This window comes from Watersipora subatra, chromosome 9 (assembly GCF_963576615.1).
Source record: "Watersipora subatra chromosome 9, tzWatSuba1.1, whole genome shotgun sequence".
NCBI classification, from domain to species: Eukaryota; Metazoa; Bryozoa; class Gymnolaemata; order Cheilostomatida; family Watersiporidae; genus Watersipora; species Watersipora subatra.
The window spans coordinates 62,718,862-62,736,432 of NC_088716.1; the positions used below are offsets into that span (position 1 = coordinate 62,718,862).

At 38.5% G+C, this 17,571-nt stretch overlaps 1 protein-coding gene across 1 annotated transcript; it reads right to left on the minus strand.

Moving 5' to 3' along the window:
• Positions 1-16,545: 16,545 nt before the first annotated feature.
• On the minus strand, positions 16,546-17,292 carry LOC137405335 (uncharacterized). The gene has a single exon (XM_068091565.1). It carries the CDS (start codon positions 17,290-17,292, stop codon positions 16,546-16,548), a length of 747 nt encoding a protein of 248 aa, XP_067947666.1.
• Positions 17,293-17,571: the final 279 nt, after the last annotated feature.

Sequence of the window (17,571 nt, forward strand, 5' to 3'; positions counted from 1 at the left end):
ATATCCTTTATTTACCCATTATACAGAATTTACTTCAATTGGCTCAACAGATAGGCATGTATGATAATATAACAGCAGCATTCAAATCTGAGTGAGTCCTGTAACTATGCTACAATGCAGAAGAACACAACTCTTAATAGATTACCTGACACAAACCAGTTTCTTGATAAACAGCTAGTTACAGTCACAGCGATATAAGTTGTAAATGTGAAACTGATATGGCGGTAGATAACACATTAACTAAAGCCAAAGTAGAAAATGTATTTACTGAGGTCTAAACAAAAATGATTGCTTAGATCGGCTATTATTTCAAGAAAACTATTTTGAACTTGTCATTATCTGTATAAAAGGAAATATTGCTATTACCTGTATTACACTGTGTATCTGTACAGCTCCCCTTTGCTGATTCAAAATCACATCACATCTGGGCTTTTGAAAATTTTCATCTTATTTGCTGTAACTCCTCGATTTAGATTTGCAAGGACTTGAAGGCTCCTACAGCCTACAAACCACCAGTTATGTAAGTTTAATACAAATATTGTATTTCATAGGTATTCGGCTTTTAAAAACCTTATGCTCAACCTGCTCTCTCAATCGTTTCACGATATAACTTACCTATATGATCAATTTTGAATATTCAGGTAAATCAGGAGTTACCTTCTCACAACTCATGCATATATGTTAGCTCACACAATGAAACATTATAAAGACTATTTGTTATATGAGGCTGGCACATTGACACACGGAGCATCTGAATGAAATATGAAGTATGATTGAAGATTATCATTGATAAGGCTGAAGACTGATAGGATTGGAAGGCTATCTGAATGAAGTACGAAAGAAATCCTAGGCATTGCTGACTTACTGCTAATCATTAATTTAGTCTAGGAGCAAAGTTTCATCGGTATAAAAACGCAAACAAGAGTATACAAACAGTAGTAACTCAAGTCATAGCAAAGCTACTAAGCATTCAAGCGTAGTTATACTAACTCCTTGTTTGAGTGTATGAAAGCGGGCAAGAAGAGACAAATGGAGACTGTAGAGAACGCGAACAATACACCTTATTATTTTGGTGATAGCCATAAAGATTAGGTAGGATTCTTTGCTCTATACATAACAGAGACTTGTCTTGGCTTTGTCATTAACTCTCTTATTCGAGTGATCATTCAAGGTAATCACACAAGCAAGCGGAATACATCACAGAATCAACAGAATCATTACACTTGTTTACATTCACAAAACATTATTTGGCCCAGGACGCTTGCCTTACGATTGCATTCATTCTTAAGACTAGAAATCCCCCTGTCATACAGCCCACGACCTGATAATGGAATAAGTGATAATGGAAAAATGAAATGGCAGTGCTGGTTGTTGAAAAAGTAGTTGTCAGCAGGAATTGGCAGAGTATAGTGTAAATGAAAGTTGTTCGAGATGACATGAAATAAATTTGAGGGAGCACGACTTCAAAAAGATGCAATTAATAATTTCAACAAATATAGATAAGTTAGATAAGTTCAGCGTTCAGGTAAAGATTGCGCAATCTAGTCTCCTCTCTTTAACGTTGTAGGATTTGGTCATTGATAGCTAATCGAGTGATGCGCTCCCTAGCGAAGTTGTTAACAAGTAAGTCATTAATGTTTCGAACTCGAGAGAGAGCAACAAAAGATATTCCAGCATTCCAGCGGGCATTTCGTGGTGTCCTATATCAATGACAGCCATAGCCATGGTAAGACCTTGACTCTTGTGTATTGTCAAACCCCATGCTAGATCGAGAGGAATGCCTGTGCGACTAAGAGTGGCATGGCCAGCAGTCCAAGTACGTTTGATAGGTGTAACTGGAAAACTGTTGGGGTGTTCGGGAAGAAACGTTGGACCAGTATAATCTGGAAATATGCAGACAATGAAAGCAGGTAATGCAGGTAGACCTTGATCTGCACAGTATATAATACGCAAGACAGTACCAGTTGAACCATTGACTAATCCCTTCTCAACCCAAAGATTTGCTCTAAGCATAACTCGCAAACCGATTGATAGAAATCCAGTGCGTTGAAGACCGCACGCAAGATTACAAGATGCCGAGTGATTCTGTTGATTAATCTGGCTATAGCAGACATTCTCTTCGGCGATTATGTTTGTACATAAGCGATATTAAGCCAAAATCTTTTATATTTACATTCGTACAGAGTCAGCAAGTATAATTTAGTCTTCGATGGATTAAGCTTAAGCGTAACTCGTAGCCGTTCCTTTTGGGGTGCTGCAGTCAACAATGAGAGATTCATCGTTGTTTTTACAGCCGTCTGTTCAGTGACTTTTTGTGATGTTATCTCCACTTACTATAGGTACCCGCTAATGTTTCACACTGCAGTGCAATGGAGGTTTTGGTTTTTCCAAATAACAATACCTTGGTTGCCGATGGTGATTATTGTCCTCATGTACTTATTCGTAGCTTGCAATCTGTATAACCACTAGCAGATTGGAGAAAAGCAGTTGCTCAATTCTTTGAAAAACAATAGACAGGTAAAAGACTTGAGGCTGATTGTCAAGTCTAATTTTAAACTTTATACATTAGTCCAGAATTGCAATATCATTTGTATAAACTATTTTAACTCAAAAGCAACCCAAAGTCTTTACTTATCAGTCTTGATTTACCAGAGTCTTGATTTACCAACGTCTTGACTTACCAAAGTCTTGACTTACCACAGTCTGGACTTACTAAAATCTTGTCTTAGCCAAGTCAAGAGCGAATGTTAAGCCATCCTGTCAACTATAATTATTTGTATTATATTTTTTGCGAAGTGTACGAACCTGTTGAGAGACTAGTCTTATTACAGCAAATAAGAATTTAAATAGTCATAATAATAATACTTCAAGCGCTATGATTAATATATAAGTATAGTAATAATTGATAATGACACAAAAATAAAAGTCATAAAAATGATAACTTCTACAATGCTTTTTGTATGATTATTAAGCAAACGTATTATGTTTTACCCCTTTGGTTTATGGCTCCAACTGGACTAGTTGTTACATGTACTGAGCATCTCACTGCCAGAACTGCTATCCTGTGGTTCTAGAGACTAGACCATGAACTCTTTCTGCTATTGGGTCAATTAAGCATCGGCGCTGAAAAGGAAATCGTATTAAGCTCATTATGAACAATTAATAATTGTTTAGAGTGACCTTTAAAGCTTGTTTCCCATATCGATTGCGAGACTCCGGCTGCAACTTGCGCAGCAAAATGCTTGTGACGCTAGGCCCGGTGGCTTCTGCTCACATAAAAAGCTGCATCGCTGAACATTGTTACATAATCACATAAAATGTTCGCCCGCCATGCCGTTTTGATAATGGTGACCTTCACCTGTACAGTGCATTTCGGGAAGGTTTTGCCCACGGCATCATGCGAAATTTGAACAACGCTAAATTCTTGCTTTGACCGCCGGCAACTACCGGCGGTACTCGGCGGTACCCGCCGTGTAGGTTCACATTTCGCCACAATAGCCTGCGGTGCTGTCACGGGGGCTTTGCGACGTATATGGGAACCAGACTTTAATGCGAGTTAGTTAATTATTATTGATATTATTATTCTTATTATGGGAAGTTTTTATCGCAACCTTTGTGGTTAGTTGCGAATAAGCCCGGGCGCTATCTAAAGGCCAAAAAGTTGTCACTGTTTTCTTCTACTGTTTAGCCTTTCTTAAAATTCATGCAGTCCCCAGAATTGCCATGTTTTATTTTATCTCGAAAGCATATCTACTCTAACCTCTACCAGGTATGACATCATTCTGCGGTTTATTGTTCCGAGAGCTGCAATGACTATGGGTATCACCTTCGAACTTGCTTACCGCAATCATCCGAAATCAAATCTCAGGTCTCTGTACTTTTCATCTTTTTGTCTTCTTCTCTCTACACTCGTGTATCATCTGGTATAGCTCTGTCAATAATCTGGCACTCCTGCCTCTCTTTATCCATTATGGTCAAGTCTGGCCTTCGTGTTTCGGTCACTTTATCTGTTTGCATATTAAAATCCCAGAGTAGTTTAACCTTGCCGTTCTCACTCACTGCGGCAGACAATCATGTCAGCAGCCACTTTTGTTCCTTATTTATGTAAATGACAAGCCAGATGTAGTGCGAAACTCAAAACTAAATGTCAAACTATGTCAATTGTTAGATTAAACCGCCTGAAACAGTATCATAACTACCATATAGAGGGCACCCACCGTTTATTGTTAGATATTAACCTCTATTATATTAACCTCTATTTGAACCCCACCTTTATTTGAATGCCACCTCTATTGGCGCTGCTTTGACATTCATTATGTTTGACCTTCACAAACCCATAATAGAAAGTGATCAGTAAAAAATTGTCCACAACATGGTTCTACTAATGAATCGGGTACGTCATTAAAAATTCTTTTGCCTTGCTGCAGTGCTGCCATTGTTTCGGTGACAGTGTAGGCTACCTGACAAGATCGATCGCCACAACCATCAGAACTACACTATTATTTGAAGTCACTAAAGTCTAAATCCAGTCCGTTGTCTACAGAATCGTCCATAATGTGGTTTGCAACCTGATGTGAAAAGTTGAAGCTTTCTGATGAATGTTGTCATGGCGTATCAAAGTCTGTTTTTTAGGTCCTAAGCGTCACTGTTTCTTTTTAAAATTTTGAAAGTGACACCATCAAAATAATTAATAACTGTATCCCTTTAATGATTTACTCGAAGAAGCATCTTGATTAACAGTTTAACAAAAATGCTGAGGCTGACGGCATTAATGTAGCTTCACCCAAAGGGGAGTGGAAAATGTAGGCGCCCTTAGCATCGCTTTGCCTGTAAAAAGGTTAACAGTAAATTTATCTTCCCGCAATTCTGACAGGCTTTCCAAAAGATAAAGAGTCGCCCTTTATTTGAATGCCACCTCTAATACAATGCCACTATAAGGGAATGGTTGAAAGATACAGCGCCATGACGCTCAAGTAGAAGTTTTACAATATTTTTTCAAACTGAGGGCTTCGTACCCCACAGTGTCCTCTACACTCATCAATCCTTTTCCAAATCTGCTTCTGTCCACATAGAGTCGGTCAGCATTCAATATTGGATGCAGGCCTCTGTACATGCAGATCAGCTTACTGGTTTCCCTGTCAGTTTGCCTCAACTCGTATTGTAACCATTTGATGATTCCGCCTCTATATCTGTACAGAAATACAGCCCATGTACTCCTGCTCCGTATCTGTACAGGGATACTTGGATACCTGGATACCAGGGATACATGTATTGATAGCATTGAACATGTTTCTTAAATTTAACCTAAACCTCAAAACCATTTTGAGCCTTCTTGTACATACATCCCGTATGTTTGTTTTCATGTTGCTGTATTTGATGTTGTCTGCTTCTGATATTCATATTTATTTGAAATCGTCTTCCTTTTCTAGTTGTTGTATTTCCCCTCCACCAGGAAGTGTCCCTGGTATTCCTTCTGATAGTTCCTCCTGATAGTTGCACATTCATCCAATTCGAATGCAATGCCAATATCATCACTGAATGTTCCCAAAGTGTATATGAGAGTTTCTATCTCAGTCTGATTTCTTCCATATAGTTTTAGACCTTCCAAGTATAGTAGGTGGTTGTTGGTATTTTCATTGTCTGTGCTGGTTTCATTTTCCTTAGGATGATCAATGGCAATAGACCTCGAAATATTCCTCGTTTGGTCCTCAACTCTCCAAGCTGTTGACTTCCACACTCAACGATGGTCTTCCAATTTTCCATACTTCCTTTGATGAACTTTTTGATGTCGTTTGATATCTTGAGTATTTTCGAAAGTGATCTTATCATCGAATGAGGAACCATGTCATAAGCTTTTCTACAATCTATTCCAATTCCATCAGTAAGTTGATCTGGCAAGTTTTGTTATATTTCAACACACTCTTGTCGATCACTAGTTGGTCTTTTGTTCTTCTACTCATCCTTCTACTCATCCTCGCACAACCTTTCTGTTTCCATTATATCATGTCATTCTGATCTAGGTGCTCATATATGCATACCAAGATCATTGCAATCAGCGCCTTATACATTATTGGTAGGCACGTGATTGGCCAGTCATTCAATGGTACGCTTCTGTTCCTAAGATCCTTTGGAATAGTCGGCTTGGCCAGTTGTCATCCAGCCAAGAATTTTACTCTCATTCATCACGCCACTCAGCTGTAAGCAAATTCTACTCATGTGAAAGACGGTGAAGATGTAAAGCTTTTTACCCAGTAGCTTGTACTCCATCTGGACCAAGGGGTTTCCACACTTCCATTATTATTAGAATTCTTGAAATAAAAGAATACTTTTGTGTTAAACAAATTTTGTAAAATATCTGCAAAGTAATATACATCTTTTACCGTGGTTACTATCGTCAACATGCTATTTGACTTTCATGATTACAAATATGAATTTTACAAAGTTTATAAATTTATTAAACAGCCATAACAAAAGTTTTCAAGTAGTGTAAAGCAGCAACTTGTTTGGTATTTAATAAAATGCACCGATACTCATTGAACCAATAAAAACTACCCTTTAAATAACTGCACAGCTAAATATGCGACTGACTGACTGGCAGCAAAAAGGTTAAAGAGGACAATAAAACCCTGTTACTCTGTTACATAAACACAGGCCAAGATGTAGACATGGAAACTATAAGAAACTACATGTATTAGATATCAGTAGTGCTTGTGATTTCTTTTTCTGTGATATAATCCCACGACCAAATGAGCGGAGCGAATGTTTGAGAGTTTTTATGATAAATGCATGTGCACACAACTCATGAAAATTATTCATCAACAACGTCGCAAAACCTTGTACCGAAATCTCATCAACAAATTTAACCATTTTTCTGTGTAGTCGTTTAAGTATAATAACGATACAAAAGACATATAAACCTATTTAAATATATTACTAAGTCTTTGAAAAGGGTCGACAGTATCTTAAAACTTACCCATCTGATCGGATTATACATAAATAGACAGATTAATTTGGCCAAAAATCGCCACAAAACGCTTGAAAAGCTTGATTTAATAATAGTCAAGACCGGCCCACGATACGCCAATAAAGCCGTGCGACAGATATTAGAACTATTTAGCAGTGCACGTTTCACGAGAAAAATGTGCTAATTTCATCAGTCTATGGCATTGTTTACTTGCTAAGGTTTCTAATATTTTTGTTAGATTTAATTATAAGAATAATTAATCGAATTTATCCGAAGGTTTCTGTAATAAACGTAGACCGTTTGAGGTGTAAACCGATTTACAGGTACGAAATTGTGGTACACAGTTTATCAGACTATGTTTTTTTGTCCAATTACCGAAGGTTTCATTAAATTATTTAAAGCGTTAGCTGAAATTCTTTACAACTTATATACAAGCTGGGGCTGAACTACAATGCCCCTTTATGACGAGAACATTTTTTTATTTTGCTCCAGTTTGCAGAAAACGTCCAGACGCATGAACGTTCTTACTTGCTTTCTGTTAAAGATCGCTATCAAAACCATTCTACATTCAACACAACCAACTTTCAAACTGTGTATAGTACACAGTAGCTTGCCATTTTACTTCTAATTTTGCATTTCAGAGTTATAAATAACATATTTCCTTATTGTTGTTGTTAAATTACATACATTACAGTAGGTTAGGCCTACAGCTTTAATTAATATATATTTTATTGTTGTAAAACATAGGTTTGAGATAGTAGTAGATTAGGTGTAAAGTAGATTAAATCAAAACACGTTGGCCGCAATGCGCACTCGGCATCTTGTAATCTTGCGTGCGGTCTTCAACGCACTGGATTTCTATCAGTCGGTTTGCGAGTTATGCTTAGAGCAAATCTTTGGGTTGAGAAGGGATTAGTCAATGGTTCAATTGGTACTGTCTTGCGTATTATATACTGTGCAGATCAAGGTCCACCTGCATTACCTGCTTTCATTGTCTGCATATTTCTAGATTATACTGGTCCAACGTTTCTTCCCGAACACCCCAACAGTTTTCCAGTTACACCTATCAAACGTACTTGGACTGCTGGCCATGCCACTCTTAGTCGCACAGGCATTCCTCTCGATCTAGCATGGGGTTTGACAATACACAAGAGTCAAGGTCTTACCATGGCTATGGCTGTCATTGATATAGGACACCACGAAATGCCCGCTGGAATGCTGGAATATCTTTTGTTGCTCTCTCTCGAGTTCGAAACATTAATGACTTACTTGTTAACAACTTCGCTAGGGAGCGCATCACTCGATTAGCTATCAATGACCAAATCCTACAACGTTAAAGAGAGGAGACTAGATTGCGCAATCTTTACCTGAACGCTGAACTTATCTAACTTATCTATATTTGTTGAAATTATTAATTGCATCTTTTTGAAGTCGTGCTCCCTCAAATTTATTTCATGTCATCTCGAACAACTTTCATTTACACTATACTCTGCCAATTCCTGCTGACAACTACTTTTTCAACAACCAGCACTGCCATTTCATTTTTCCATTATCACTTATTCCATTATCAGGTCTTGGGCTGTATGACAGGGGGATTTCTAGTCTTAAGAATGAATGCAATCGTAAGGCAAGCGTCCTGGGCCAAATAATGTTTTGTGAATGTAAACAAGTGTAATGATTGGCTATTTGCAATTCTCGAAGGTTTAAATAACCAAGAAAAGTTTAGGCAATTCTCTGGGTGAAATGATACTATGACTTTGTGACCTAGTGCATTTCCTGTAGACCATACATGATTGTATCAGTGACAAGGCAGACAGGTGATACGTGCCACTCGGAAATGCCATGCCATCTAAACAGGTGCTAACAAATGCTTGGTCTTTAAATGATGAGCAGACATGTAATTTAATAGGCTTGAAGGCAACAGTTGATGGAAACACTATGGACTCTAGCAGGGTCATTGAACCTAACAATATTTGTTGAAACATCTTTCTAAAGTGCTCTTATGATTGAAGTGTACATAGGAGTGACACAAATAATTAGAGAAAACTCATATTTAACCAATGTCACGATATTCCGTTTGCCATTCTGTAGACTTAAAGACATAAAACAACAGTTCCGTCTGCCATACCCATCATGCAATGCTTATGCACACCTTTAGATGGTATTAATCTGCCACAGTTACATGATACATCGTACTCTATGTTATTATATTAAAATATCTATCAGAGTGGTGTGATTCTTTGTCCCCTAAATTATTATATCAAAATATTTATCAGAGTTATGTGATTATTTGTAGCCTGAGTTATTATATTAAAATATATATTACAGTTACATGATACCTTGTATCCTAAGTTATTATATTGAAATATCTATTATAGTTACACGATATATTGTATCTTAAGTTATTATATTTAAACATCTATTATAATTACATGATACATTGTATCCTAAGTTATTATATCAATGTATCTATTACAGTTACATGATACATTGTGCTCTAAGTTATTATTCTAAAATACCTATCAGTTACGTAATTCATTGCACTGTAAGTTATTGTATTAAAATATCTATCGCAGTTATGTGATACATTGTACCCTAAGTTATTATATTAAAAAGGTCAAAATAGTTGGAACGCCTAATTTTGACTGAATATCATATTTTCATTTTATAACATTAGTTTCTTATCCCAGGGTATTAAACTAATATACATGTATAAATAGAATCATCAGACTTTGAGGAAGATACGTAATCTAATTATAAATGACTAATCTCATTTAAAGAGTCTTTAGGGTGCAATAATGGATTTTAACCCAATTTGAATAATAGACCCGATGATAATTCCTATCACTGGGTCTTACTACATCAATTAGAGCGCTTTCCTGGCTAACAATGGAGTTCAAATGGTTTGTAGACTTTACTCAGAGCATAAATTTTACAGTTGTCTACAATTGTTGCATAAATTTACACTTTTGTTTGCAGTTTGTGTATAAATTGAAAGTTATCAGATTGACAAAAATTGTGTTTCACACAATGGCAATGCTACAAGATAAGAAGTTTTTAGTTGTGGTTTTATACACCCAAAATAACTTGTCTGTTCGAGAAATTTCAACAAAGTTAGATATTCTAAAGTCTACAGTTTTCAACATCATCAAAAATTAGAAAAAACTTCATCAGTGAAGCACCTTCATCAATGATAGAGCTGGAAACTCTGGTAGAAAGCTGATGTCTGTTGATTGTGAAGACAAAACTCTATTCAAGTTCGAAAAAAAAAATCGACACAACTTCCTGTCAGACTTGGCTGTAAACTGGGATCTCTCCTCAGGAAGGACAGCAAGCAGACAAACTGTCTCCAGAAGGTTAAGTAAGGCTGGCTCAAACAGAAGGCGGGCGAGAAGGAAGCTGCTGATGACTGCTGCCCATAAGAAGAAAAGGTTAGCTTGGGCTAAAGAACATAAAGATTGCGCTGCTGAAGATTATCACAGAGTGATTTCTAGTGGTGAGAGTTTCATAAACGTTGAGTGTCATCGAGGTAACAACTGGGTCACCAGAAGAGTTGGCAAAGAATTTGTCGAGGATTGCCTTGATCTGACCACCAAACATTCAGCAAGCGTTATGGTATGGGGCTGCATGTCAGCAAAAGGAGTCGGTAGAATTGAGTTATGCGAAAGCGCTGTGAACAGCAAGGTTTACCAGAAAATCTTAGGAGAGAAGTTACTACCAACAGCTCAAAAGATGTATGATGACCAGAACTGGATCTTTCAAGATGACCAACTGTTGTGGAAGTCAGCGCTGACTATCCACTAGCAAGTGGGTTCTGGTTACAAGTTGTCTTATGAGTATCTTATGAGTTATCTTATGAGTTCTTAATGAGTATTAGCTCTCATGCACAACTATAATTGTTGCAAGCAAGACGACTGGTGAATGAGTATGGCTCTTTATAACGCAAGCTGAAGCTGCACAGAGATGAGTTAATGTTCAAATAATCCACAAATGTCCATATATAGTTTCGTTGCTTGTAGACAGTATCTCGTGCTCTTTGTTCTTCTGTCTCACTATCGTATCTTCCTTCGTTACTTATTTTTACCCATCCTGTTCTACACAGGTTTACATATCCTTATATACAGTGTTCCATTGGCTTTCCATGAAAGCTGGCTTGCATATTGTAAAGGATCTGACTCCGGTAGCTGAGTCAGCTTTACTTCCTAACAAGGGAGTCGCAACCTGGGCTACTGGCTGACCTTGTCCGAGGCCTGACTGACCTGCCTGTGGCGGTCAAGTCAGTCCAAGACAAGAACCTAGTAGTCAGGCTTGCTCTGAAAACCAAGCCCCCGGCCTGCCTCTGGATCTCTATCTCAGGCTAGTCCGGATCCACTAATGGCTGGTCTTAAGACTGGATCTCTAGTGCCATGGCACACCCGATCGAGTCTAGACAAGGCCGTGGATCGCCTCCTAGCCTTCTTAGAGTCACCCTGGCAGTTCCGTCTGTTGGTTGCACTGAGCCTGCTTGCACAATCGATGAGCCAACCAGGCAGGCGTCAAAATAGAGGCAGTTCGTATGAGTATATAGCAGTTTATTATCGATATCTTTAATACAAGTATGCACAAGTATGAGTGGAATCAAGCACACCTGCCTGTCTACCGCGCTGGCTTATATAGCCAGCGCCTATCGTTTAACTCCGCCTACTGATCTATTTATATCACAAAGGATATGCCAGATACAACATGATGGTTATGTAACCAAAAGGGCAGTTCAGTAATACAAGGGCAGTTCAGTGATACAGTTATATAATAATAAAAAGGCAGTTCAGTAATACAAGGGCAGTTCAGTGATACAGTTATATAATAATAAAAGGGCAGTTCAAGCATGCAATAAGGGAAGTTCGAGAGGTTCGGTTAAATGATAGTGCGGATATATATATGAGTGCAGTAAATAGTACACAGGCATGTCCCGGTCCTCCACACTCTCCCCCCCAATTGTTTGGCCAGGGGTGAACAATTAAGTGATCTCAGTGGAAACGCCGCGCTTGTGTTCTCAACCTCTGAGCTTCTACCCGGCATTCCTCGGCCATCCGGATGTAACGTTGGTATTGGTCCTCTTCTCTTCCCGCTCTACGGTTGTACTCTTCTCGCCGGGCCCGTGTGTTCTCGATGGCCCTGGTTACCCTGCTGCTGGTAGGTTCCTTGGTCTTGCCATCGGCTTCGGCGTATACCCCAGCGATGTCGTCCGCATTGACGTGGATCTCCAGGGCAGTCTCGCTTTCTCTCGCTACCTCTGTCCCAGCTCCCTTAGGCGGTGTGTTTGATGAGTCTTGCTTCCCTCTGTTTTACCCTTGGGATTACGTACCCTTGAGGAAAAGGCCTTTGGACCCGCTCCTCTCTTCTTCCGGTGGCTCGGCATCGGTTTAAATGGACGCGGAGGTCGGCTGGTCCGTCCCTCCTGTTGTCCTGGAGGGTCTCCTGTTCAGTACACCCCCTTTCTTCTGGTGACTCTGTCCTTGGTCGTTTTTGCCCCATCCTTCTACCTCGTACCCACCCGTTCCCATCCTTTATGGGAAGGCAGGTTCCAAACGGGGGGCACTCTGTCCATTTCATGTATGTACAAAAATCGGTGTACCACTCCTGATCTACTTGGTATACAATAGTAGGGTGTAGTCCGGAATCCTTGGCTTTCTTTTGGTGCTTGTATATACTAAAGAATGATGATGAATTTTTCTGACATTTGCACCAGTAGCGCCAAAAGTGTTGCCGAATATGTCTCCTTACTACCCTACCGTCCTTGTTTTTGAAGCCACAGAGTCTGCACTCTCCCTTCTGGCGGTCTTCCGCGGCCTCCATCCTTGCGTAGGAAGTGGGGGAGTACCAGATATCCTCGGCTACTCCGTCGAGGGTTTCCCGGCTTTTTCTTCTCTCGGGCGGTCCGTTCACTTTTTTCTGAACGACCGGAATTGTTGTTAGGTTTATCGAGCAGGCTTGTACTGGTCCTGGTCGTGGTTGAGTATCCAGTCGGTGCCTCTGGCTAGTCTCTAGCGGAGGGCCACCCTGGAGTGGTTTACCTCCGCTCCTGACTTGGAAACTCTGGCCCTCAGAATTTTGCCTGGCCTGTTTTGGCTTGGCTTTGTCCTGGGACGCCCTGTTCCCTACCATTTGCACCATCCTGGTAGTGGTTATCGCCGGTTCTACTGGCCTCGCTCCCTTATAGGCAATGGGTGCGATATTTTCCTTGGCTATGTTATTCCCAGGTAGTTTTACCTGATCGACGTCTTGGTTCCCTGCCGTTACCTCAGTTCCCTCCAAGATCTCATCCAATTCTGTTAATAATACCTGCAGTTCTGGATCCTCGATGGCGTTGGTTTCATCTGAAGTTGGTCTCATATTCGTGATATAGGTTTGTGGAGAGAGCTGGTTCTTCGTTAGTGCGCAACGGTTGAAGTGTGTGTGTGTGTGTGTGTGTGTTTTATTTCACCTTTAAAGATTACACAATTGAATTAATACTCGAGACAAAATATAATTAACCAATGCGTGAAAAAATAACAATAAGTAAGAAATGATGATGGGGCCCATTGCGAAATGGCAAAGCCAGTGGTACGCGAGCCCGAGTCAGCAGCACAAAAACCAGACCGTAACACTCACTCTCCAGACTGGAGATGGTGCCTCAGTTCCACCTTATATTTACCGAGACATTTTATTGATCTTATTGAATTAGGTAGTCGATTCCACAGCGCAGGTGTTGCAAAGTTTGAGGATCGTTGACCGGCTAAAGTTAGATGATTAGGTACGGGAAGAGAAAGTAATTGATGACGAGTATTATAAAATGGTAGTGCTGGATCACATTTTGAGTAAAATAATTTATGGGCTTGAATAAGCAACTTATATTTATGCAATTTATCAATAGTTAAAATATCAGAGGTTTTAAATAAATCGTTTGTTGGAAATCCAAATGGCTTACGGTTAATGATTCTGACAATTTTCTTTTGAAACTGTATTATTTTGCTAAGATGAATTTTGGATGCATTGCCATAAGTTTCTATTGAATAGCATAATTTGGAGTGAATAAGTGTGTAATAAAGCATAATCAGCAATTTTTTTGGAATGAAAGCACTTATGCGGTAAAAGATGCCTGATATAGGCCGTAAATCTAATAAAAGCTTACGAGCGTGGGAAGACCAGTTCAAATTTTTATCAATTGACACTCCAAGAAATTTGACTTCATCAATTGCTTTAATAAAAGTGTTATTAAAAAGAATAGGCTGATCAAATTTAATTTTGCTCTGGTAATTTTTAAAAACAGTAAAACAGGTTTTGTCAAAGTTAATGGTTAATTTGTTCGTTTGACACCAATCAGCTAGTTTTTCAAGATCAGATTGGACTTTAGGTAAATCGTCGTTTAGGTTCTTTGAACTCATAAACAAATTGGTATCATCAGCATACAATATAGGAGTTAGATGAGTTAAACAATCACAAAGATCATTTATGTAAATTAAGAATAAAGTCGGGCCTAGCACCGAGCCCTGAGGTACGCCACAAGTCAAATTGTCAGCGTTAGAAAAAGTATCATTAATTTTTGTTGTTTGGGTTCGGCGGGTTAAATAGCTTTGTATCCATCTGATGGTTAACTCACTAAAATTAAATTGCTCTAGTTTTTTAAATAATATTGCGTGATCGATCGTATCAAAGGCCTTCCTGAAATCTATAAAAATTCCTATAACACATTCACTTCGGTCAAACGATTCTAGAATTTGGTTAGTAAAAGTTGAGATGGCATCAGATGTGCCTCTAGCTCTTCTGAATCCAAATTGGTTTTTATATAAAAGTGATTTATTTTCTAAATAATCAACAATTTGTTGATTAACAAGTTTTTCCAATATTTTACTAAAGACTGGTAGAATTGAAATTGGACGAAAATTACCGCATTCATTTAAAGAACCCCCTTTGTGCAAAGGTAATATTTTAGCTTTTTTAAGTGCATCAGGTACCTTCCCAGTCTCTAGTGATTTGTTAAAAATCTTACATAAAGGGTAAGCAATACTCTGTGAAACCGATTTCATAAATTTAGCAGAAATTTGATCTAGGCCAGAGGCTTTGTTTGAATTTATTGTATCTACAATTTTTAATAAACCAGTTATATCGATGTATTGGAATTCAAAAGCTTCACCAGCATTATTTTCAAGCCACAATGCTTGATTTTGGATAGGGGGTTGAGGTACTAAGTTTACAAATTTCAAGGCCAGTCTTTTACCAATATTACTAAAAAAGGAATTGAGCTCATTAGCTTTTTCAACATCCGTTATGGCTAGTTCATCAGGATTAAGATAACAAATCAGTTTAGAAGGCTGTTTATGGCTATTTGTCTTTTGTTTTCCTAGAAGCTCATAGTTTACAAGCTGCCAAATCTGCTTTGAGCTGGTGCAGCTATTGAAAGCTTGTGAAAAATAATTATATTTGGAGTCCCTCAAATTCCTGCTAACATCGTTTCTAAGTTTGTTATATTGGCACTTCAATTTTAAATTGAGTGGGTTAGATTGAAGTTTTCTATGAAGACGATATTTCTTTTTAATGCTCAACAAAAGGTTTTCAGTCATCCATGGCTTTAAGAAAGTTTGATTAGATTTAGTGTTTACTGATTTTTGGTATTTACATTTCTGGGAACAATCAGATAATTTGTCAAAAAAAGCGTTATAGAAGTAATCGACATCATTTGAAAAGATTTTGTCCCAATTAGTGTTTTCAAGCATGATTCTTAGACTTTTATAATCAATTACAGGATATGAATTAATAGTTTTTCGGGAGATGGGTTGATTATTTTTAAATTTGTAAAAAAATGAAAATGTGGGCAAGTGGTCACTAAAGTCTGCGCTTATAGTTCCAGATGTCACTGTCGGACTAACAAAGTTTGTCAAAATGTGATCCAAGCACGTCCATTTGTTTGAGGGCTTAAAATGGTGGGTTGCAATAGTTATAGTGTTATAAAAACAGTAAGTTGCTAACAAGTTGGCATAGTCATCACTAGAATTGTCTAAATAATCAATGTTGATATCACCAGCAATGATGTGATTACTTGCGTGAGAAGAAGAAATGTGGCGTTCAAGATCATCAAGAAATTCAGCAACACCTGCGCTGGGCTGCCGATAAATCACAGTTAGAATAATAGGTGAAGCATAAACACCAAAATGCAGTCCAACAGAATGAATGTCAGACCCAGCAATGTCCACAGCCGGCAACACCTCCACACCAATGCCATCTCGCACATAGATCCCAGCTCCACCTCCGCGTGTAGCACGTTGCGCACCTGAAAAAGTGTAATTTGAAATTTCAAAAAATTTTGTCTCGTCATCATTCAACCATGTTTCTGTTACACAAATAACATCAAAAGGAACATTACAACATGCCAGAAATTGTTCAAAAAGAAAAAATTTATTTCTAAGGCTCTGGCAGTTCACGTTAAGTATTGAAAGTTTGTCAGCGAAGAAACTCTGGCTGAACAAAAAATCATTAATACAGTATCCATGACAATCTAGATCTAAATCCAATTCAGAATCTGCCATTTTGCCAGGAAGCTCAGTAGTAAAAGTTCACTGGAGTATTTAAAGAAGTTTTAGCGTTTCTAAATCGTCTTCAGAGTTTATAGGGATGGCATCCGAGTCAGGAGTTTTACGCAGATATATTCTTTGATTAGATGTCCACACATATTTATAGTTGTATTCCACTTTAAATTGCCGGGTTTTCCAGAAAAGTGTGCTTTGAGCACGACTCAATACTTCATTGATATAGATCCTTCCTGTTTCTTTGAAACCAAGTGCTGAGAGGGATTGAATGTTTTTTCGATATTGCTGGAAGAACTCATTGCGCTGATTGGTTTGGGTGAACTTTATGATGATGCGCTTGCTTTGTCTAATGCGGTATATCTTGTCGATGGTGGTAGGTAATTTATCAGATTTTAAGGAACTTAGCAATTTCTGATAAGCAAGGTTCAGATTTTCCGATTTATCATATGGAATCCCATTTAACTCGACACATTTTGCTCTTTCAGCATACTCTGCTGCTTCAATTCGAGACTCTAAGCCTTCCAGTTTACCGATTTTAGATTCTATTTCTACTATGGATTTGGATAAATCTCTCTGCTTGAGTTGAATGCCCTCATTTTCTTGATGAACGTGATTGAGAGACTTTTCAAAATCGGACTGTTTGCTCTCAATTAAATTGAGACGAAATTCGATATTACCAAGCTTAGTAAGAATTAGGTTTAATTTTTCGTCAATGTCGATAAGCTTTGGACCGGCTTCCTGATCACTATTCTCTGTCGATTTAGCTGCTCCCTTTTTAGGTCCCATATCGAAAAGTGTACTAGGCACTTACCCGATTCGAGGGTGGCTCATAGAGATATCACCACCCTCGCTTCCTCCACTTGCAGTACAGAATATCCAAGAATAATATAATCAGCAATCCAATTGAAGCAGAATGCTAAGTAAAGTAGTTGCTGTGATAAAGTTTAGTTATTAACATAAAGCTGTGAGAGAGTGGAAAAAAGCACAACCTCTCTCTACGAAAGCCAACTGCTAACGTAGAGAGTCCAAAGTGACTGGAGGCTGTCTCAGTTTCATAAGATGGCC

Bases quoted from the DNA above. Each gene is read 5' to 3' on its own strand.
- LOC137405335 (XM_068091565.1), bottom strand. From the start codon at position 17,292: ATGGGACCTAAAAAGGGAGCAGCTAAATCGACAGAGAATAGTGATCAG.